The sequence below is a fragment of the Onychostruthus taczanowskii genome, unplaced genomic scaffold (genome assembly GCF_017590055.1).
Source record: "Onychostruthus taczanowskii isolate IOZ18803 unplaced genomic scaffold, ASM1759005v1 scaffold61, whole genome shotgun sequence".
Lineage (NCBI taxonomy): Eukaryota > Metazoa > Chordata > Aves > Passeriformes > Passeridae > Onychostruthus > Onychostruthus taczanowskii.
In genome coordinates, this window is record NW_024503790.1 from 227,144 (window position 1) to 250,057 (window position 22,914).

Here is a 22,914-nt window from a genome sequence, read left to right on the forward strand (position 1 = left end):
GTGACAGGAACCTGAGACAGACGGGACTCCAGGGAGGAGATCCAGCCCCAGCTCCAGGAAGATGTGATGTTCCGTGGGCTGAAGCAGCCCCAAACCTCAGTGTTCCTGCTGAAGCAGCTCTAAACCTCTTGCCCATGAGCCACAGGATGTTTTTCCACCACTCCCCTCAGTACACTTGGAGAAGATCTGCTGAGCTCTGTGTGTGCAAAGCCAAGCCTTGGCTTGAGGTTAGTGAGACACAGAGTCTGGAATCCGAGGTTCAGACTCGCCAGAGATGGAAAGGCTGCAGGAAGGGTTAGGGGATGGTGGTGGTGGTGAGCACAGGAGGGATGAAAGAGAGAGAGGGACAAAGCTGGTTATTTCAGCAGCAACACCTGGCTCTGCACGGTTTGATCCTCCTTGTGATAGCGCCCGGGGCCACCATCCCTTCCGTGAACTGCACTGTGTGCTGGAACAGGGAACTGGGGAGATGGCTTGCGGCAAATCGGCCACAAACCTCCCAGAGGGCTTGTGTTGGGCCCGGGGATCCTTCCTGTCACACAGCGCTGTGCGTGCCCGCTCAGGCCACGGGCGTGCCGAGCTGCAGCTCCGTGTCCGGGGGCTCCGCATCCCAAAGGCTGACGGAGCGGGCGCCGGGGCCCCGCGGTGCCGGGAGCAGCCTGGGCTCGCTCCCCGGTGCCCCGGAGTCGATGGAGTCGGTCTCAGCCTGCAGGGTGAGGACGTTCTTGAGGGATGTGGCAGCGCGGGGCCCGCTGTTGGAATTCCTCATGGACAGGGAGATGGCGCTGGGCCGGGGCTCCGCGGAGCGCCGGCAGCAGGGCAGGAATTTGCCCATGGCCCTCTTGAAGTCCCTCATGAAGAGCGGGTAGATGATGGGGTTCATGGTGCTGTTGCAGTAGCCCAGCCAAGTGAGCACATCGAAGAATCCGGCCGGGACACAGTCACAAACTGCCTGGGGGAGCACAGCAGGGATCAGCAGCCTCCCACCTCAGCCCCAACCCAGAGAGGTTTCCCAGGCACACCAACATTCCCCTTTCAGAGGAAACCTTCAAATCCCCTTTGTAGGGTTTTTTCCTTGCTGTTGCTCCCTGGGGAATTGCATCCTTGGTCCCGGAGGTCTAGCAAGACCTGGTGCCTCCAATTGAACCCACCTGGATTCCAAAGGGAAAGCTTCTGGAAACCCAGCACAAAGCTCCCACAGGCTCTTACCTGAGCGACATTGGTGATGAAGAAGGGCAGCCAGGCCACAAAGAACATGCCCAGGAGGATGCCCAGGGTCAGGCTGGCCTTCAGAGCCTTCTTGCTGTGCTTGTTGGTGAACCTCCTGCTCTCGCTGCCAGCCAGGGGCTGGCTCGGGGTGCGTGGGACCTGCGGCCAGAGACAGGGAGCAGTGGGCAACTCTCCCTGGCAGCAGCACTGGCCTCTGCCCGAGAAAAGTGGCATTTGGTGCTCCAGATCCTGCAAAAACCCTGCCAGTAATTCCTTTCTCCAAGGGGTGGGAGCTGGGCACACACCGCTGAAGCACAAATTAGGAAGGGGAAGCAATAGAAACCCTCAACACTGAGGGTATGATTTTATTTACTGTAAAATAGCGTGTTTGTCATTAGGCTGCTCTTTAGAGAAAAACCCAGCTCAGTCCATATGAGGATAAAGCCTGTCCTAAACAGGCAGCTCCAGCTGCTGATTACAGCAGCAAACTAATTATGGTTTTAAAATGAGGACATGAAACATTTCAGCCTCCAAACACCATAACCCAGTCCTCCATCCCCTCCTGCAATCTAAAATTAAGTGATTGTCTCAGCCCTCCCCTGTAATTAAATGATGCCCTGTTGCAACTCAGCTTCTGGCCCAAAAAGAGAACAAAAATCTCTAAAATTAGATGAAGATGAAAAGGTTAAAAGATGAATCTGAGGGTTCCCTGGCTGACACCTTGTTCCTCAGCCAATCTGGGTCTTCAAGGAACCTTTTGGGCCTCAGCTGAATGACAGGGGGATGGATGCTGCTCTTGCACAGCAAAGCCCTGAACATCCCCTGACTCTGTGGAGTCCAAAAACTTGGCACCCTGTGAGAAAATAAGCACTTTATCATATTGTGTGTTTATTCTTTAATTCTCCTTTTCATTTGACCGTCTGGTGCAGCTTATCACGTGTGGGAGAGCTGGCCAGAGTCCTGGCTCTGCTTTTGGAGAGAATAAACTCAATCAAGGTATTTAAAGGCAATTAAGTTTGCCTTTTCCCTGTAGGATATGAGGTCAATAAAGCCTATTACAGGGAATTAAAGCTGTTAGATTTAGTGGCAATTACCTTCTCCTGGAGAAATACAAACAAGTGCAGCCACGTTTTTGTTATAAAACCCACACACTCCGGTTCCACCGGCGAGCACACGAGGAGGGGTTTGGCAGCTCCTGTTATAGAGCAGGTAACAAAAATAGAAGCTTCTGTTCAAAATAAGGTGCTCTCGGGAATCTGGCATTTGCTATTAGTTAAAATCCTTCTCCCCCATATGTCTCACACCCACCATGGCCAAGATTTGTGAGTGGAAAGTCAGATAAGATTAAACCCCTCGGGGATGACGCCAACCAAGAGAGGGGGGAACTGCATCTATTTTGCACTGCTGAGCATTTTTGCCTGAATCTTATTTATTTCTCTGCTTCTGCTCACGCTGTTTCTGTGCTCATGAGCAGCTTCAGAGCTCTCCATTGCTGGGACGAGGCATGGGGCACCTCAGAGGATGTCAGGGAGGTGGATGTTGCCCAAAATCTCCCTCCCTGCAGTTGTCAAAGCTGGCTCCAACCCTGAGGCCATCCAGGAAGCAGAAACAGCCCAGGCACCCAAACTGTGGGGTCTGCCAGAGCAACATCCCTGTGGGCGCCTTACCTGTGGCGTGGCCTCATCGGTGGTGGCCACGTTGGAGGCCAGGGAGGCCACCTGCACGGCCTGCTTGCGCGCTGCCAGCAGGATGCGGCAGTAGGTGAAGGAGATGGCGGCGGACGGCAGGAAGAAGGTGAGGCAGGAGGCCACCAGGGCGTAGGGCAGACTGACCAGCAGCCGGCACTGGTCCTCATCCCCCCGGCCGGTGACGTTCAGGGGCTGCACCTCGAACTCCAGCTCGTGCCACCCCATCTTGATGGGCAGGAAGGAGGCCAGCGCGGCCAAGGTCCAGGTGGCCAGGATGAGCGCCAGCGCCCTGCAGGACGTCATGCGCAGCTTGTAGCGGAGCGGGGACGTGATGAGCAGGTACCGGTCCAGGCTGATGACGCACAGGTTGAGGATGGAGGCGCTGCAGCACATGACGTCGAAGGAGGCCCAGAGCGAGCAGAAGTCCCCCCGCAGCACCCAGCGGCCGTAGAGCTGGTTGAGCATGGCCGGGGGCATCACCACCAGCCCCACCATCAGGTCCGACATGAAGAGGGACACGAGGAAGTAGTTGGAGGTGTTGCGGAGGGAGCGCTGCGTGACGATGAGGAGGATGAGGAGGAAGTTGCCCGCTGTGGTCAGCAGGATGATGAAGCAGAGGAAGGCGGCCACCCAGCTGCTGCCCATGAGCAGGGAGTGCTCCCCCAGCACGCTGGCATTGGGGGCCCCCAGGTCCCCCTCCATGAGGAGCCGGGGGCAGGGCTGGCCCTGGGCTGGGGACCTTCTCCAGCGTGGCCTGTGCTACGTGATCATCACCGGGGCTGGGGAAGGAGGATCATCTCTCTCCACTCTGTGTCTGTCCTCCCTTCTCCTCTCCTCCTCCTCTCCCTCTCTTCCCCCACTGTCTCTTTTCACTGGCACTCAGGGCAGGGTGACATTCCCAGGAGCCGATCAGCAGGACCAAGGTTCCCTCCCCATTACTCACAGCAGTTCCTGTAAATCCCCCTGCTCTGGGATGTCTCTGGATGCTGCTTCTGGATGCTGGGGATGAGCTGGAAGGCAGGGCTCCCAAGATGCCAGGGATGGCAGGATGCTCTGGATACCCTGATGCTCTGGATGCACTGGACCAAAGAATAATACAACACCGAGATGCTCTGGATGCTCTGCACTTCAGATGCTGGGGATGCTCTGCATCCCAGGATATTCCAGATGCCAGGGCTGCTCTGTACCCAGGATACCCTGGACGCTGGGGATGCTCTGGACTCCAGGATGCTCCAAATGCTGGGAATGCTCCGGCCCCCCGAGGCTCAGCTGTCGCCCCCCAGCTGAGCTGGCTCCCTGCAGCGCTCTGTCCCCGGGGTCCCAGAGCTCCTCCGCTGCTGCAGCTGCTGCAGCCAAAGCCGTCAGGAGCGGCACGGCAGCCTCAAGCGCGGACCGGGATGCTCGCAGCCAAGCCCGCCCGCGAGGAGGAAGATCCGGAGGGTGGAAGGGATCTCTCCCGCGGCAGAGGAGCGTCCAGCCCACAGGGAGGTGTGGGAGTGGGTGTGTGCAGGTGCCAGCCCGACTTTCACCTGCTGCTGTGGATGCACACAAAGGATGCAGAAATGCCGATCGAGGAGGTGGGGCTGGGGGGAGAGGAGGAGATGAAATGAAGCGCTAATGAAAACAGGGAGCTGGGCTAAACTCCACAAAGTGGCAGCCAGAGAGTTCCCGTTTCTGCCTTAAAGAGACAGCCCCGTGCTCTCCATCCCTGCCATCTGTGCCAGCGCTGGAGCCCTGGCTGGGGACACCTGAGCCAGCAGCTCAGTGGCCAAACCCAGCCGGCAGCTCCGAGTTCCAGGTTCCATCCTCCACACTGGGTGATAAAAAGCAAAATTTTGCAAAGTCTAATAAAAAATCAGCTGCACACAACAGCCCTCAGGCAGCAGCCAGAGGACTCGCTAGCAGATCTTCCAGCAGTCTGCAGCCAGGGATGGAGGAGCAGAGACAAGGAAGAGCCTGGCCCCTCTGCTCCTGGGTAATTTGGACTGGCTCAGGGCAGCACAGCTCCCTGCCTGAGGGGCAATCCTGGGGGGCCCCACAGCAACCTGCCCTTTAGCAAGTGGGAGGCAACATGTGAGAGGAGCCAGCTCAGAAAGCCCTTCTGAGTCTCTGTGTGCTGCTGAGCCTTCCACACTCAGGGCAAATACCTCAGAGTGCTGGGCAGGGACTGCTTGGGGTTTTTAAATTACCCACCTGCCCAAAGGTGGGGTTTTCCCAACAAATGGCTGTGATTTCTGCTGGGGAGACTGGGACTGAGGGCAGTGGCTCCAGCACAGATCAGAACTGAGGGTGTGCTCCTGGCACCCACCCTGTGCTCCCAGCCCTGCCAGCTGCTGCCCATTCCTCCCCAAGTTCCCACTAAAGCTTTCCTTAACACGCCTCCCTGGGCAGTTGTGCTGCAGATGTGTGGGTGAGAGCCAGCTGTGCACACTGCACTCCAGCCACCCACCCTGGGACAGAAATCAGCCTCTTTACCACGTCCTGCTCTTCCAGTCACCTTTCCAACAAATTTGTTGTGCTTTTCCCAGTGCCTGAATGGGCATTCCAGGCCTGGAAACCATCTGTGAGCAAGGCATGGGGAGGTGGAAGGCAGGGACCCAAACAAACACACACAGTTATCCCCCAGGATCTCTGTGTCCAGCTGCCACTGGGAAAGCAGCTGCTGTCACCTGTGTGCCAGGACAGGCTCTGCCCTCCCTCTGCTGCCCCAGGACCCTCTCCTTGGATGCTCCCAGCCAAACCTCCCCAGCCACCTCAGTGTCACAGTGTGCTGGCAGCAGTCCCAGGGCAGCAGCACGTGTGATGCTCTGATTGCAGCAGGAGGTTTCCTTAGAAAAGCCTTTGCTCCAGGAAACCCTCATCTCCCATCTGTGCTGGGAGCAGAGAGAAACCCCACCCTGAGCCCACCCTGAGCAGGATGAGTGAAGGCAGCAGCACAGACTTCTCCCAGCTGGATGCACAGTGAGGAAGTGGTGCCACAGTGCAAAGCCAGCCTTGCTTCTCAGCCCTGCTGCACACGAGGAACATCCCAGATTGTCTCCAGAGCTTTTGCTTCTAAGGAGGAGATTGGGTCAGAATCATGGAGTCATGGAATGGTTTGGGTGTGGAGGGGCCTCAAAGCTCATTCCATTCCACCCTCCTTCCACTACCCCAGGGTGCTCCAAGCCTCACCCAGCCTGGCCTTGGACACTTCCAGGGATCCAGGGGCAGCCACAGCTGCTCTGGGCAGCCTCTTCCCAACATCTACGGCACATCCTCCACACATGGAAGATTTGTACACTTGGTTTGGATGTGTTTGCTGGGTCAGTGAATCTGAACTGATTGAAACAAAATGTGTTTAAAAAAAAAAACCTGCCTTAAAATAAAGACCAGATCCTACCATTGTCCCTGCAAAAGTGTCTCCATGTTGGCAGCTGTCCTGGCCTGTCTGTGTTCTCTCCCTGTGCTGCATTTCTGGACACATCTGCAGGGATCATGGACTCCAGGACCAGCTCTGTTCTGCAGTACCACTGGCAGGGAAAGCAAAACCAGGTTGTCAACAGCCACCCAAGTGTCAACATGACAAAAAAAAAAAAAAAAAAAAAAAAGGATGAGACAGGCAGAGTCAAACTGGGAGCTGAGAGACTTCAGTGAGAACATCCAGGCAGTCCAGGGCTGAACACAGAAACATCCAGTTGTGCAATGTTCTCTTGAGATGTCCTTCCAGGCTGTAACTGGGATGGCTCCTTGGATTTAAATTTGGGCAGAGCCAGGCTAACTACCTCGATTTATGGTTTCATCTGCACACCAGCCCTCACTGTTTGCCTCTGCTGGAGCTCATCTTGTGTGGAATGGAGGTGGAGATGTCCTGCTCCAAACACCTTGAACTGCAGCTCCTGGAGTTTACAGGAACAGCCCCCTGCTGAATCCAGCTTGTTTCCACTGTACACCAGTAAAAGGGCCCCGTGATGGTGCTCAGTGACCACCACAGGTTTCTCCACCTTTGCTTGGCTCCCTTCCTTGAGAAGACTCTTCACAGCCTAAAAACATTACAGTAACACACAGCACCTCTAGCCCTGTCAGGCCCTCCCTGGTCAGCCCAGCCCCTCCACTGTGGCAATTCCTGCCTAATGAAAACCCTCTCCCACTTCCCAGAGCACAGACCTGCTCTCCCAGCCTGTGCAGAGTCCCCAGAGCCTCATGGAGGGGGGCAATGAGAGCTGGCCTCAAGAAGGGGACGATAAGGGCTGGCCTCAATAAGGGGACAGTGAGAGCTGAGCTCAGTGAGGGAAGCAATGAGAGCTGAGCTCAGTGAGGGGCGCAATGAGAGCTGAGCTCAGTGAGGGGCGCAATGAGAGCTGAGCTCAGTGAGGGGCGCAATGAGAGCTGAGCTCAGTGAGGGGCGCAATGAGAGCTGAGCTCAGTGAGGGGCGCAATGAGAGCTGAGCTCAGTGAGGGGCGCAATGAGAGCTGAGCTCAGTGAGGGGCGCAATGAGAGCTGAGCTCAGTGAGGGGCGCAATGAGAGCTGAGCTCAGTGAGGGGCGCAATGAGAGCTGAGCTCAGTGAGGGGCGCAATGAGAGCTGAGCTCAGTGAGGGGCGCAATGAGAGCTGAGCTCAGTGAGGGGCGCAATGAGAGCTGAGCTCAGTGAGGGGCGCAATGAGAGCTGAGCTCAGTGAGGGGCGCAATGAGAGCTGAGCTCAGTGAGGGGCGCAATGAGAGCTGAGCTCAGTGAGGGGCGCAATGAGAGCTGAGCTCAGTGAGGGGCGCAATGAGAGCTGAGCTCAGTGAGGGGCGCAATGAGAGCTGAGCTCAGTGAGGGGCGCAATGAGAGCTGAGCTCAGTGAGGGGCGCAATGAGAGCTGAGCTCAGTGAGGGGCGCAATGAGAGCTGAGCTCAGTGAGGGGCGCAATGAGAGCTGAGCTCAGTGAGGGGCGCAATGAGAGCTGAGCTCAGTGAGGGGCGCAATGAGAGCTGAGCTCAGTGAGGGGCGCAATGAGAGCTGAGCTCAGTGAGGGGCGCAATGAGAGCTGAGCTCAGTGAGGGGCGCAATGAGAGCTGAGCTCAGTGAGGGGCGCAATGAGAGCTGAGCTCAGTGAGGGGCGCAATGAGAGCTGAGCTCAGTGAGGGGCGCAATGAGAGCTGAGCTCAGTGAGGGGCGCAATGAGAGCTGAGCTCAGTGAGGGGCGCAATGAGAGCTGAGCTCAGTGAGGGGCGCAATGAGAGCTGAGCTCAGTGAGGGGCGCAATGAGAGCTGAGCTCAGTGAGGGGCGCAATGAGAGCTGAGCTCAGTGAGGGGCGCAATGAGAGCTGAGCTCAGTGAGGGGCAGTGAGAGCTGAGCTCAACAAAGGCACAGTGAGAGCTGTCTGCTGGCCCAGCACAACCTCTGCCGCCCCCCACCCCAGGAGCTGATGGACCTTCCCCAGGCTCAGTCCAAGGAGCATCACTGACCATTCCTCAGGGCACACCCACGCTGCTCTGGCTGGCACCCTTGGAACCAGAGGTTTGCAAGGGCACCCGCTGCCCTGCCCAGGGAATGCCCGATCCAAACAGCCTTGGGAAGAGCCCGCTAGCTCCAGCCAAGGTGCCCAGCCCCTCCGTCCCCGCGAAGGGATGTCCTGTCCGGTCCTGCCCGAGCAGGCCGGGCCCGCGATGCCGGGCATGCCGGAGCAGGCCGGGCCGAGGCTGGCCCCTAGCGGCGGCAGCGCCGGGGGCTCGCGTGATACGGGGAGGCCGCAGGATCCTCCCACACGAGGGGACCCGGCCCGCCCGGCCGCAGCTGCCGGGCAGGCTCCCCGGACAGGCTCCCCCAGCCACATGCAGCCCATACGCTCAGGATTCGGGCTCGGTTTTCCTTCCAGCAGCTCTCTCCTCCGTTTCCCAGCTGGAATGCAGCTCAAAGCTGTGGGAACTACGGCTCTCCCCTGCCCTGCAGCCTCCGGCACCGCTGCCTGTCCTGGCGTCAGCTCTGCCAAAAACCAGACAGGCATCAGAGCACTGAGCAGTGGAAATCAGAACTAATTTATTTAAGAAAAAAAAAAAACCCAAAACTTGTCAAATGGAGGGGGAGGCATTCGATTACAAGCTCTGGAAGCTCTTGTCAGGACAACACCAAGGAATCAGCTTTAAACAACAGAGAGAGAGGGGCAGCAGAGGCCGTGCCCACCCCGACCCCCAGCCCTGCCCAAGCACTCCCTGCACAGGGACATTCCAGCCCCTTCTCCCTCCACCACCATGAAAGTGCAGCAGGGAGAGGGGGGACAGGGGTGGAACCGACCCCAGCTCTTGGCCTTTCCCTGCAGCCCCAAAACATGAAGCCCCAGCGCTCACGATCCAAGTCTCTTGTCCCCAGGAAGCAACGTGATGGCCCTGGGGACAGCAAGGTAAGGGTTATCACCACTACGGTTCCCAGTGCCCTCACGTACAGCCCCAGAGGCACATCCTGGGGCAAAACCCTCCCCAAGAGCCACCTGATACAAAGGGTTGGGATGGGACCGAGATCCAGTGGGTGCCAGGAGCATGTCCACACTGAGCCCTTGTGGGCAGGCAAGGGGAGAGGAGGCAGGAGGGGTGCTGCTGATCCCACCACCCCAGAGAGATGTGGGATCCCTCCTGGGACTGTGGAGAGGCTGCCTCCCTTCCTCCTCCACGCTGGGCATGAGGAGAACCCAGCAGGACTCAGAGGGATCCCCCCAGAGCTGGGAGCCTGCAGAGAGCCCCGGGAGCCCGGCCCAGCCCCTGCTTTCAGCCAGAGCCCCTCGTGCCACTCCTCTCAATATATTATTATTATTATTACTCTGTGCATCCGGGAAGGCCGAGCCCCCGTGTCTCAGCCTGCAGCTCCAGCCTCAGCCCTGCCTGTGCCCCGCGGTGTCGGGGGCGACACGAGGGCAGCGATTTGACAGGAAAGACTGCAGCACCCCCCTCCCTCCCCAAAGCCTGGCCCCAGCCCTCGCCCAGCCCTGCCAGGACAGTCCACACGGGTCACTCCTCGCCCTCCTCCTCGTGGTGGTGGTGGCTGGAGGCCGGCGGCTCCTCCAGCTCCTGCTGGTGGTGGGGGTAGTGGTGGGGCGCAGGCCCCTCATGGGGCATGTTCTCCTCGGCGTTCAGGTACACGTTGAACAGGGCTCCCTCGTGGCTCGGTTCCTTCCCACAGGCCTGGCAGCTGCAGTGCAGAATCTTCTCCACCAGCTTGTCCACCCTGGGGATCTCCTCGTTGCCTGGGCAGTCCAGTGTCACCTGGGCAGTGGGACAAGGACACAGCGGGTCAGTGCTCAGGCTCCCGTGGTGGGAGGGGTGACCTGCCCCAGACCCTGCAGATTTGCGGTGGTTTAGGCCAGATGTGATTGGTTTCTATCCATAGAAGCAAAGCCCTGGTCAGTCTGCAAAGTGGGAGTTCTCTGGGAATGTCTTGTTCCAGATACTCAGGGAAAATGACAGGAGCATCAAGGCTGGAAGAGATCTTCAAGCTCATCAAGTCAAACCATCAACCCAGCACCACCACAGTCACCTCTAAACCATGGAATCACTAAATCATTAAGATTGTAAAGGACCTCCAAAACCAACCTATGACCTGTCCCCACCTTGTCATCCAGCCCAGAGCACTGTCCTGTCCTTGGGCACCTCCAAGGGACAGGGACTCCACCACCTCCTTGGGGAACTTTTTCCAAAGCCTGACCACCCTTTCAGTGAATTTTTTTTTTCTTATATCTAATCTGAACCTCCCTTGGTGCGATCTGAGGCCATTTCCTCTCCTCCTTTCACCTGAGACATGGCAGGAGACACCAACCCCCAGCTCACTCCCACCTTTCAGCACTGACTCCAGCAGGACTCAGCTCCCAGGCACTGCTGGCACTGGAATATTGGTGAGACAGCAAAGGCCACCCACAAGAGGTGATGCCAAGCAGCCTGGGTAGTTTGGGCTAAACCCTCTCATCAAATGTGAGCTGAAAGGGAGGCAGAGAGCAAAGCCAGTTCCCTGGGCTCTGGGCTTCTCTTGGACCAAGGTTTATGGCTCTGCCAGGATCAGAGGTGACATGGAACTGTGAGGTCTAAGGATGAACTTCTGGACATCCAACACAGACAGACCTCCCAGGGGGGTGCAGGTGGACAAAGGGAGCAGGAATGTGGATAAGCATAGGGATAAATAATACAGGGAACGACAGGGATGGTTCTGCAAATAGATGGATAACAGATCATTCAGCAGAGCTTCCAGCAGCTCCTTCCTCTACCCAGGCACCTCAGGACACAGTACAGTCACCTGAGAGATGCCCTGGAAGGAAACTGTGAGCGGGAAAAGCCCAGAGAAGGAGAAGGACTGGCCCTGAGGTGGTGTCACAGCAGAGCTGGGGCCCCATGGAGCAGAGCAGGATACTCACAATTTCCCACATGGACTGGGCTGGCATGCAGGAGTCGCAGTGAACCAGGGACTCTGTGGACTGGGGGAAGGTGTTGGGGACGCTGTAGCTGAAGCACTGTCCCAGACAGGCCCTGCAAAGACAGCAGGAGGGTGGGGCTCAGGGGAGGTGCTGCTCTTCCCAGCAAGGGCAGAGATTTGACCTTCCCCTGAGACAGAGGCAGGACACCGTGCCTGGCTTCTTGTGCAAGTGACAGTCCCCAGAGGCACTCCAGAGCCACCAGCTGCTTCTAGCCCTGGCATGAGGGCAGATCTCTACCTGTTCTGGATGGATTTGGACTCGCAGCCACTGTGCCCCACGATCTGGGTGATGTTCTTGGCCTCACACCAGGCACTCTTGTCTGGGAAGAGGGCGAGCTTGTTTATGGGTGGTGGAGCAGCCAGGAGCAGCACTGGGAACAGGGCCCCCACCACGAACCATAACATCATGGCCAGCTCTGCCAAAATCCTACACCTGCACACAAAGAGCAAAATGTTAGCAGCAAAGAAAACTGGCAAAGCAACCAATTTCTCCTACCCCCAGGAAACTCTTGGTTGTTACAAGCACAGGTCCAGCCCCACTGGACCTAGTGTGTCCTGTTTGGTCTGGCAGAATGCAAACTGGATTTCTTTCTGCACAGTATTAATGCTATTTCCTAATGCTATGTCCTCAGCACTGTAAGTTTCATTGTAAAAGTCTGTTGTAATTGGATCACACCGCTGTGTGTATAACCAATTTCTCACTTCTGTTAATCAATCTATTCACGTTCTTTTGCTTCCCTTCCTTAATGATGCCAAGGGCCCTGCTCTTTTGTCAGCCTGCCTGGGGGTTTAAGCAGAAGGCTTAATTAATGTCTTCAGCTGTGATCTGGAAAATGCACTCTGTCACAGGCAATTTGGATAGATCCCTACGATCCCCCTCCACAGCCACTGCTGGGGCCGGGACAGCTCCCAGAACTGTGCTCGGGGCGTGGGATGTGCTACTCTGCCTCTTTCCTCTTCCAAACAAGCTCTGGGCCAGCTAAATACCTGCCTTGCCTCTCGCAAGCTCTGTGCCTGGAACAACAACAGGCTTTTCCTCATTTCCCACTCAAAGCAGGGCTGGGAGAAGTTTGCAAACCAAAAGTGTCACCGCCACGAGTCGAGCCAGGCTGGAGAAGTCCCACACCACAGAAATGTTTTTATTTGAAGAAGGAACAAGCTTTCCCGGTTCCTTTTCTATCCCCTGGGAAGCCAAGGGCAGCCTTGCCGGGACCCCTCTCCTCTGGGAGCACGCAGCAGGTGTCGCTGCAAGGCAGCAGCACGGGGAAACCTCAGCCCAGAGGCTGGAAACCCGCAGGAAAGAACAATACAACGTTTATTTGTACAGAGACACTCGAGTTCTGCGGAGGGTTATTCCGAGGACGGGATAAGGGGGGGCCTCGTCACAAGGACAGACCTCGCTCGCAAACGTGGTGGGCTTGGAGGTCACTGCCCACCCCAGAGAAATCCCCCCGAGGTTTCCTTGCTCTGCTCTCCAACCGAGGTGCCTGAATTAACACTCCCCAATCGCTGGGGAAAGGCAGATGGAAAAGCAACACAGAAACAGGGAAATTTTTTCCTGTGAAGGGTTTGGATGGAGTCATGGTGAAAGGCGTTTATACTTCCTAAAATATTTGTTAGAACCATGTTATTTGTTATTTCCTTCTATTTATTTATCCAGATGACGATCCACACAGCCCACACTGGAAAGACTGCTGTTGATTCCCATGGCTCCTGAGCCCAGCCCTCTAACACTTGCTGGGAAGGAGAGGGAAAATGCCCTGTTCCTCTGGAGTCCTCATCCGCACCCCGCGGGCTGCAGGACCATCAGATTTATCTAAATGATTGAGACGACCTCCTGAGCACTCAGGGATTTTAAGGTCGTTATGGGATTTTGCCCTGTTATCCCTCCACTGAGCTCAGCCTCCTGGGTCTGAATCAAGAGACAGACCAGAAAGATTCTTCCCTGTCTTCCATCCTATGGCACACAGAAAAGAGAATCCTCACTCACGGGATCTCTGCAGGAATCTTGTGGGATCTCTGCTAAATTTCCTCATTTTCTGGTGACACAAGAACCACGGTAATATAATGCAGCAGCACCTGCAAAGCCCTGGCTTCGTAATCCTCCCAGCACTTGTGGGATGTGGATCCCATGGCTCCACATGGGAATACCTGCACAAAGGAGACTTTGCAGGTGGTGGCTGGAGATAAGCAGAGGGTTTTAACTCCTGAGCTTGCACTACCACTAGTAGAGTGCAAGCTCAGGAGTTAAATACATCTGTCCCGAAGAGGACTCTTGTGCCTGAGGTTTTTTTCCAATTTCAGTGGGGGAATTCTGCAATTTCTGAAGGATGAACATGGCTAAGCTGCACACACAGACTCATACTTGGTTTGCTTTCCGAAACAAGCATCACTCATTCCTCAAATGCCAGTGGCTCTGTGCTGAGGAATCCTGCTCCCAAAGGCAAGTCCGAGATCAGAGCTGGGATGTGACCCAAAGAGCAATCACAACCCCCCGGGGAACAACCCAAATTCCTCTGGAGTCAGCACACAAGTTCATTTCCACATGCCCAATTACAGAGCAATTTCCTTCTTTCCTAAGAAAGGTGGGGTTTTTTCCAGGTTTCTGTGCATGTCTACCCAGCTGCAAAGAGGCAAAATTCCTGTCTGTGCTGGCAAGTCCTGTTTCCTGGGGTCTGTGTCCCATGGAGGAGTTTCTGCTGCTCAGAGCAGACTCACTGCCAGAGGCACGAGGGATCCTCTCCCAGCATCTGGGCTCCCGTGAAGATGAGTGAGGCTGTGCTCCGCTAAAGCACAGGGCCTGGCCTGGATTCAGGAAAGTACTTAAACATGTGCTGAAGCCTTCTCCTTTCCTGAGCAGGGTGTGTTTGTAAGCAGGGCCCCCACGGCCGCCATTCCCTGTGCAAGGGGTGGTGGGAGAGTGGGGAGTTGGGGAATTCCCAGCAGGGGAAGCAGGCCCCCCTTTGGAGCTGGAGCAGTTCCAAGAGTCCCCCATTCCTCAGGGCACCCTGGCCCCCGGCACTGCTATCCCCCAGTGACCTGCAGCCTCGAGCACACCACATCCCCAGCACATGGTGTTTTCCTTCTCCCAGGAATGTCCTGGAACCCGCAGGGCTACTTTTCTAGTAAGTAACGAGGTTTATGCCAGTGCCTAGGAAAACATCTGATGCAGCTGAGTTTGGGAGGGAGCCGGCGCTGGGAGCAGCGTGTCCATAGCTCAAACCAGTCATGCGAACAGAGCTGCCACCAACACCATTCATCTGACAGCAGCCACAGCCACGGAGACAAAAGCACCGTGTTCCTTCTCCCCCCCGGCTGGGAAGGGAAGGGAAAAAGGAAGATGAGGCACCCGAGCAGGTTTGCAAACTCCCGATTAAATAAAGGCATTGAGCACATTCCTCCGTGACAAGCTAAATTACACGTTGCAGCCCGAAAGGAACAAGTGTGTTCCCCAGCTGACCCGGCGGGAGCAGCCACTTCCCCGCACACAGGGGCTTCTTTCTCTTCCCCGAACCGAGGCACATTTTTTTCCCCGCTAGTCAAAGCTCTTCAAGCAGAAAGTTCAGCTCAGTTCCGGCAGAGCCACCGGTCCGTGAGGGTCTCCCCCCGCCCCGCTCCCTCTGCAGGGAGCCACATGGCAGCTTCCTCGCCATCCCTCCGGCAGCATTTGGGAAATAAATGACTCAGCCCTGAACCTGGCACATCCCAGCTCCCGGCACAAACAACTTCTCAGCACAGGCACAGCTGCAGCCCCGTGCTCCGGAGCTCTTTCCCAGCCCGTGCCCGAGGAACTGGGGGGCAGCTGGGCCAGGGTACCAGCCCAGCAGGGCAGGGGTTCCCCGACAGCGTGGAGATCTTCTGCTACCACCTCACATGTTCTGTGTCACCTAGAAGAGCTCCTTCCTCCCATCCCAGCAATCCCAGCACTCTCAGGAGTCCCCCCAGCAGGACAATACCAGCGCCTGGGAGCAGCTGGGAAAATCTCCATCGTTCCATGGGCCAGAGGACAATCACTGGAATTACCTCGGAGGCCACGTTCCCACCATCCAGCCCACAGCTGTTCCCAGACATTTGGAAACCAAACACTTCTGGAGGAAAATAAAACAGATCTAATCAGTTTTACCCTCTTTTTCCAGTGGGAAGTTTACACCATAACACAAGACAAGCTTGCAGGTGGACATGGGGAATGTTTTACGAGTTGTTGAATGTGTTTATAGGTATTTTTCTTATCCAGGATCTTGCAATTCTGCCAAATACAGAGAACCACAAACACAGGTAGGTTGTGCTCACGGCCACACACGAGGCACCGCAGGCTCTGAGAGACAAGAACGCCCAAAGCTTTCCAAACATCACTGGGCTGAGGCTCCCAGGCTGTGAGCACGGCACAGAAACGGGGCTCGCTCCATGCTGTGCCTCAGGGATCCAGGCCCTTCTGTGACACACGAGCTCTCAGCAGAGATGGACAAGGGGAAGGTTTTGGCTCCTGGTCTGGGTCAGAGCTGGGATCCCCTCCCCAGTCCTGCCCCCCTGGACACAGGGCTGTCCTTCCTTTCCAGCTCCCCACCCAGGCGGGCTCTGCCCTTGCTGGGCCCAGATGCCAGAGTGACCCCAGGCTGGTGTGGGACAGGAGCCACAGCACACTGTGTGCCTCTGGTTATTTGTGCTGTTTGACAAGAGCTGCCACACGGAGCAGAGGAGGGTCCAAAGATGCTCTGTGCCTCAGTTTCCCTGGTTGCAAGAGCAGAGGAGCACCATGTGAGCTGACGGGTGCAGGGAGCGTGGGAAGCACAGGGAGGTGTCTGGGGAGAAGGGGCTGCCCGGGCAGGAGGGAGGGCTGGCTGCCAGCAGCCCTCAGCCCACATTCCTCCATGGAAAGTGCAGGGGGAAGGCACGGGGCAGGCGGGAGCCAGGTGGGGACAGCATGGGGGGGAGTCACAGCAGGACACGGCACTGCAGGGCAGGGGAGGGAGCTCTGCAAGGACTCGTGTGGGATCACTGCTGAGTGTGCAGGTGGCCAGGAGAGATCTCACTGCAGGAAACGCTAAAAGGAAAATTGTTATTGAGGCACCTAAAAGGATGCAAAGCCAGAGTAAAATGTCTGCTTAGTGGCAGCTGGAAAGAAACATCCCAGAAAGATCCAGGGCACGGCTCTCCTCAGGCACAGGATTAGGTCTGTAACTTCTGAACACTACTGGGGATTGGCTCTTAGGAAACTGAACTCAAATAATATTTGCTTACATGGAACAAAACAACTTATAAGCCAGCATTATTAGGAGGGAAAGCTTAAATCTCAACTGCAAAAAATAGAAAAGTCACTGTATATTGAAAAACATCTATCAAAACAACAGATGTTGTTTAATACCTGTTCTTATTAAATACTTCCCCCTTTTTTAAATTTGCATTTAGCTAAAGCTTTACAATTTTGGGGACCCTTACTGTAGTGACTGTAACAGCCCAAAATAATCTGCTTGAGGTATGATATGGGCAGAGAAGAGGGAAGAGAACTCTGCACTGAGAATGTCTGGAGGTAATTCTTCAGGACAGCAGGACACAGGAGTGCTTAACTGAGCACAGAAATCTCTCCCGAGCTCAGAGCTCCAGTCTTGCTTCACTGAGCTGCAAAATCTGGGGAGAAATTACAAAAAAATAAACAGGGAACTACCACAGGAAGACATTTGATATTTAACAACCACAAGAATCCGTCCTAAGAACTTTTTGATAGCAGAGCAAAAGCTGTGTCGTTTCTCACTGTGGACCTGGCTGTGTCTGCTCCTTTCAGAAGCAGATGTTGGAGCTTCCCTTTCTGTAACATATTAATTTCCACTCAAGCATGGTTGGGCAAGTTGCAGAAATAAAGAAAAGCAGTGCAGAATTTTTAAAGCCTTCTGCCCTCCCCACATTGGCCAGAATGTGAAAAGATGTTGGTACATTGGGAGTTTTAATCTGGCTTCTCAACCATGCACTGAATTCTTGGGAAACTCATTTTTTTTTTGCAGCTGGAAAAAAAAAATCCAAGATGCTTTACCTACAGAAGTCATTGGAAAGCTGCCTCTGGACTTGGGCTTAGGATGGAGCTCTGAAGGAGCTCTGCTGGAAAAGGGACCCACTAATGGCCTGTAGAAGAGGCAAGAGTCATATAAACAGTTTCTGGTCATTTATTTCAATTGCTCAATTTCTTTAGCATTAAAAACAATCACTGCCAGGAAAATGCATCAACCTAAAGCTCAGGAACACATCCTGGCCCCACACCTCCACTGCCCCTCTTCCTGGAGCACGTGGGGCTCTGCAGCCCCCAAGAGCAGCTGGAGGAGTGGGATAGGAGCAAGGATCAGCTGTGTGGGGAGCTGGAAAAGGAGCCTGGGACCAGATCAGATTTGTGGGGAGCTGGAAAAGGAGCCCGGGACCAGATCAGCTTTGTGGGGAGCTGGAAAAGGAGCCTGGGACCAGATCAGCTTTGTGGGGAGCTGGAAAAGGAGCCTGGGACCAGATCAGCTTTGTGGGGAGCTGGAAAAGGAGCCTGGGACCAGATCAGCTTTGTGGGGAGCTGGAAAAGGAGCCTGGCTCCAGCCTGCAGCGGCAGCGGCTCTGGGAGCAGAGGGCTGGGCAGCCCCAGCTCGCTGGGCAGAGGGTCCAGGCTCTGCCCAAGCCCTGCACGGGCCAGGGCCGGTCTGGAGCCGTGCCTGGAGCATTCCCAGCCGGGTCGGAGCCGGTGCAGCTGATCCGAGCACCAGGCGCTTCCCAGCACAGCTGGGAGCAGCGTTTCAGCCTCAGGCTCGTTCGCATGCCCGGACCTGAGCGGGGCCCGGCTGCTTCTCCCTGGAGCTGGTGTTCCCACACAGCCGTGCCCAGAGCCAGCCTGGGGCCGAGGGCATCCGGACGGGCAGGAGGGTGGTAGGTGTCCAACAGCTCCTTCGAAAGTCCCGTGGATAACAGGGATTGTGCTGCTCTCTCCAATGCTATCCCTGACCTCTGCGAGTTTCCCACCCAGCGTGGGCAGGGAGGATCTCCTCCTCCCCCAGCCCGAGCAGCACCCCTGGCCCCGGCACCTCCCCAGAGCCCCGGGCTCGGTCTCTCGGGTCCCCGTGCGGCCGCAGGCACAGCCCGTCCCGTCCTTGCGGGAGCGCAGCGCGGAGCGGCAGGAAACCCCCGCAGCCGGGAGCCGCTGGCTTTTCCCCGGCCGGGATGTGCGGGCAGGCACCGGGCACTGCCCCGGGGACAGCTTCTCCCAGCAGGGCCCGTTCTGCTTTCGCTCAGAGTGAGGTAAACTGGGACCGGCTCCTCCAAATGACTCCACTGGTGCAAATGAGATCAGAATCTGGCACCGCTCGTCTTACTCAAAACAAGCCTAACTGGAACCAGATAAAACCAGTTCCAGTGCAGAGTGGCCACCAGGATGATGATTTTTTTAATTCCTGCAGGCAGCGAGGGGAGCTGTCTCGGATGCCAACCACGCTGGCTTTCGCCTGGCTCGGTCATTCATTACCAAACTTGCATAAAAACCCAGCGCAGCGGGGTTGCGCCTGCAGGATCAGGTTCCCAGCTGCTGGAGCAAGAAGGGGAAAGAGCAAAGGAGAAAAGAGCTTGTGATGGAGCTCTTTCAGGATCTTTCAGGATCCTCCCTGCTGTCTCCCTCTCCCTTCATACCCGTTCAGGCCATCTCTTGGTCACAGCAGCAGAAATTCACTGACCTGATATGCCTTTGTCCTCTTTTACACCACAGGAGCCTCCTCAGTTTTGATGGCACAAACCCAACATCTGTGTTATTTACCCATGGCACTGGCCAAAGCAGAAAAACACATGAAATGCAAGGCCACAGGGGTTTGGAGGTAATGTAAAAGCTCACGGCCCAGCTGGTGTTTTCAGTCGCTACCAAGGCTGTCCTCACACTTGACATTTAGAACTCCTAACATTTAGTTTCTCCTAAAACTGCAGGACTGGACCCACAAGAAAATCCCACTGTGACCCCAACAGCGCTCCCTTCTCCCCTCTGGACAGGTTGCCTGAGCTCTGTGTCAGAGAAGGAGGCTTAAACCACATCTAAGAGTGGCCCGAGCAAGGCTCCATCGTGACGCCATTTCCAAGGCTCAGCTCCGCAGGGCTGCGATCCTGGCTGGAACGGGGCAGCAGCCCAGCCCAGCTCCACAGCTGCTGCCATGGGTGCTGGGCTGTTCCCTTCCCACCCTCGGTGCTAATTTATGTCCAGGAAAGCCCTGGCCCCCACGGCCCCACGGCCCTCCCTCCCTAAACAGCGCTGCACAAGAAACAAAGGTCTGGAGAACAGCAAGCACAGCCCTGCCAGGGCTAACAGAGGACAGACCACCCCTCGCTCTCGCTCCAGAACTCCCCCAGAAGGACAATTTTATCAGCTGTTCAGGTTTTTAAGAGTCTGATTTGAGCGGGTGTGAAGTTTCTTTGCCCTCAGCCGTGCTGGACCCCTGTTACTGTGCTCCTTGCTTTGTCACAGGGGATCTCCGAGCCCATGCGACCACAGAGGAGGGTGGTTTTTCCAGCAGACTTCAAAACAAAAAGAGCAGGAGCAAGGCCCAAGGACGGAGAAAGAACCTGGCTCTGTCTGCCCCGTGGTCGGATATGGGATCTGGCAGAAGAACTGCTAAACTTTAATGGGAACAGCACGGAGTTTGGGCAGGAATAACTGCCCAGAGTTTCCTCTGCTCCTTGGGCAGGTTTCCCATGGCTGCACCAGCTTAATCCGCCCTCGGCAATGCCAACGCACGCCACAAGCAAAGTCACCCCAACACGGGCAGCTCTTCAAGGCTCCTTGAAAAGCACTTTGGCTCGGGGCCCGATCCTGCACCTCCAGAGCACCCAAAATCCAGCTCCACTGTTTTCCTTGCTCCGGAAAGACGAGCGGGCACTCTGGAAGCCTTTGCTCGTTTGCCCTTTTTGTGAGACCGCAAACTCCCCGAGCTGGAATTCAGCGCTGGGAGGTCACGCCAAGAGCCCAGATTCTTCTCAGGGCTGTTTGCAAACACTTGGGATTTTTATACTGAAGGCAAATTCCATTTCCCATCCTGCGGTTTGCAAATTTGAGGCGAGCAGCCTTTTACGAGTTGGGAGACTGCCTTCAAAAGGCAGAAGTGCCCAGTGTGTGCAGCTGATTTTTGGCTGGTTGGACATTGCAAAGAAGGCACTGAGTTCTTTGGCTAAAAACACAAGGGAAAATCTGGGTCTCTCCATATCACTAGGATCCTTCCCACTTGTTTCAGCAGGGTGCAGATTTTTCCAAAAAAAACCCGCATGGAAAAGCTACCATGTCCTAAATCCACCAACAGTTCACACAGGCTGAATTTTCAATTTGATGGGGTTAATCCTATATGTAAAAGTTAGATTGCAGAGTGTCCTCGTAAGAGAAATGTTAGTAGGCAATAAGGGATTGTCCAGATCAACTTTAATGCAGCCCAAAAGAGAGCTAAAGCATGTTCTGTTCCTAAAACACCTACCAGAGAAAAAGAGAAATCCCCACTGATCTTAAAATGCAGAGGCTATTGTATGGAACGAATAAAAACTGCTGCAAATACTGAGACAAATTGAAATGCTCTGCTGGTGTTCAAAAACCAGGTAGGGATATATTGGATATAAGCTTTACGGAAAGTGCCTCAAGTATTTCCATGAAACAAGGATGTAAATTAATCCCCGGGATGAACTTTTCAAGGAACAAAAGTTTACTGCCTTGCCATCGGGAAAACTTCTTTTATGATCGTTGAACTGCCCTGCGTCCGCTGGTGGTGCGGTTAATCGATACTGAGCGTTCCCGTTCTTCCCTCGGCACTTTTGTTTCCAACCCCGGCAGGGATGGGAAGGAGGGAAGGACTCTGTACCACAGATGTGCGACCGACACAGCGCGGCTCCCCGGCTTCCAGGCTTTTATTCTACTCGAGCTAAAGCGGCGGTGGAAATAGTTTAACGATTGCAGAGCAGATCCCCCCAAGTCCGCCTCATCTGCAACCGATTTCTGCCCGTGGCAACATCCTCATCCTCCCGGCCATCCATCACCGGCGGGGGGGAGAAGAGAAGCGAGAGGGAAAGAGACGGAAAATCTGGTGCGGGGAAAAAGCAGCAGGTTCGAGGCGGGGGTGGGGGGCACACAAAGCCGAGGGCTACTCACCAGCCAGGAGACGGCGGGCGCATCCCATGGGGTCCGGGGCCCGGCGGTGCCCGGCGGCTGCCGCATCCCCGGCGCGGCGGGGCGGCCACGGAGGGAGGCGCGGGGCGGGCGGGAGCTGCCGCCTCCCTCCCCCCGGTGCCGGGCTCCGGGCGGTGCCGCCGGCCCCGCCGCTCGCGATTGCACAATCGGGCTGGGAAGGGAGAGGAGGGGAAAGGAGGGAGGGACGGCCGGCGGGAGGAGGGAGCTGCGGCAGCGGCAGCGCCCGCCCGCCCCGCCGGGCGCACCGAGAGCCCCGCGGAGAGGAGAGCCCGAACCTCAACAACCCGGGCACGGAGCTCACCCACCGACCTGGGCCTTGGAACCCCCGGCAAGTGCTCGAGCTAACGGGGAGAGCCCGCTGGAAACGCCGGGGCACAAAACGAGGGGGCTCTCTCGGCCAGGAGAGCCTAAGGGAATGTCCCAGCACTTGCTCTGTGGTGGCATAAACAATCTGGACTGGGCTCACTGAACGCCAACAACTCTTATTTAAACATAATTCGTGATAGAGAGTCCGTGGGGCAGAGTCCTGGCTGCAGAAAAGACTTTGGGAAAGTTCTTCAGCACTAGAGAGCACGGTTTTCTCTTTTGCTTTCCCTTTCTTTTCCTTTCCTTTCTCCTCTTTTTCTCTTTGTTTTTTCTTTCCCTCTTTCCCTTTCCCATTAAAAACAACCAAACCCCACCTCAGCAAAGCCCCATTCACAACTATCTTTCAGATACGATAATTGCTGGAGACCGAAGGGCTCTGTTTCTGTTAAGGCACAATTAATCTGAAGAGGCCCCACATTAAACACTACCCAAATCAAAAGATACCTGCCAGGCTTGGCTGGGTTTTGCTGGCTGCTGTTGGTGCGAGGATTTGCATAGAGATCAGAGAAGCAGGAAGGGGAGATGGCAAGGAGCAGCAGCTGTGCTGGGAGAAGTGCTGGCAGTGCCCTGGCAGCAGCTGTGGGGAGAGGCTTTGGGGCTGGGTGTTTGCTGGGGAGGCTGCAGGCTGCCAGTGAAGGAATGGTTTCCTGCTGCCCGGTTCCTTCCAGCTCCAGGATAACAGGATTTGTAAACAGGGTGGCAAAAAGCTGCTTCCAACATCACGTTCTTATCCTGCTAAATGCAACCTACCCAGCCCCTGTACTGCACTGCTCAACTCCAAAAGGGCCAACAAGAGGAACTGCCTCTAGCCATGACCACACACACCAACAGGAGCCAAAAATCTGCCTTCCCAGCATTTTCACCCACTGCTGAACCCAGGCCTTTGACCAATGCTCTACCTGCTCCCCAGGGCCAGCATGACCAGCAGTAAGCTCCTGCCCAGGAGGCTGCTTTATTCTGAATAATATGAGTGAAATAAGAGACATCTGAGACTTTGAAGCAAATTCTCACAAGGAAAAGTAAGATGTAGATACAACCAGCTACACAGCAACAGACCATGAGCATTGTG

The 22,914-nt window shown here is 55.8% G+C and overlaps 2 protein-coding genes across 2 annotated transcripts; both read right to left on the reverse strand.

The window, feature by feature from the left end:
• Positions 1 to 360: 360 nt before the first annotated feature.
• Positions 361 to 3,782, reverse strand: HTR6 (5-hydroxytryptamine receptor 6). Its single transcript, XM_041419817.1, has 3 exons — positions 2,877 to 3,782; positions 1,210 to 1,368; positions 361 to 952 (listed from the first exon to the last, which is right to left on the reverse strand). The coding sequence occupies exons 1-3, from the start codon at positions 3,597 to 3,599 to the stop codon at positions 560 to 562; spliced, it is 1,275 nt and encodes a 424-aa protein (XP_041275751.1). The 5' UTR covers positions 3,600 to 3,782; the 3' UTR covers positions 361 to 559.
• Positions 3,783 to 8,879: 5,097 nt separating this feature from the next.
• Positions 8,880 to 21,605, reverse strand: LOC121344091 (neuroblastoma suppressor of tumorigenicity 1). The gene is made up of 4 exons (XM_041419797.1): positions 21,441 to 21,605; positions 11,553 to 11,747; positions 11,256 to 11,367; positions 8,880 to 10,116 (listed from the first exon to the last, which is right to left on the reverse strand). The coding sequence occupies exons 1-4, from the start codon at positions 21,461 to 21,463 to the stop codon at positions 9,862 to 9,864; spliced, it is 585 nt and encodes a 194-aa protein (XP_041275731.1). The 5' UTR covers positions 21,464 to 21,605; the 3' UTR covers positions 8,880 to 9,861.
• Between the last annotated feature and the right edge of the window lie 1,309 nt (positions 21,606 to 22,914).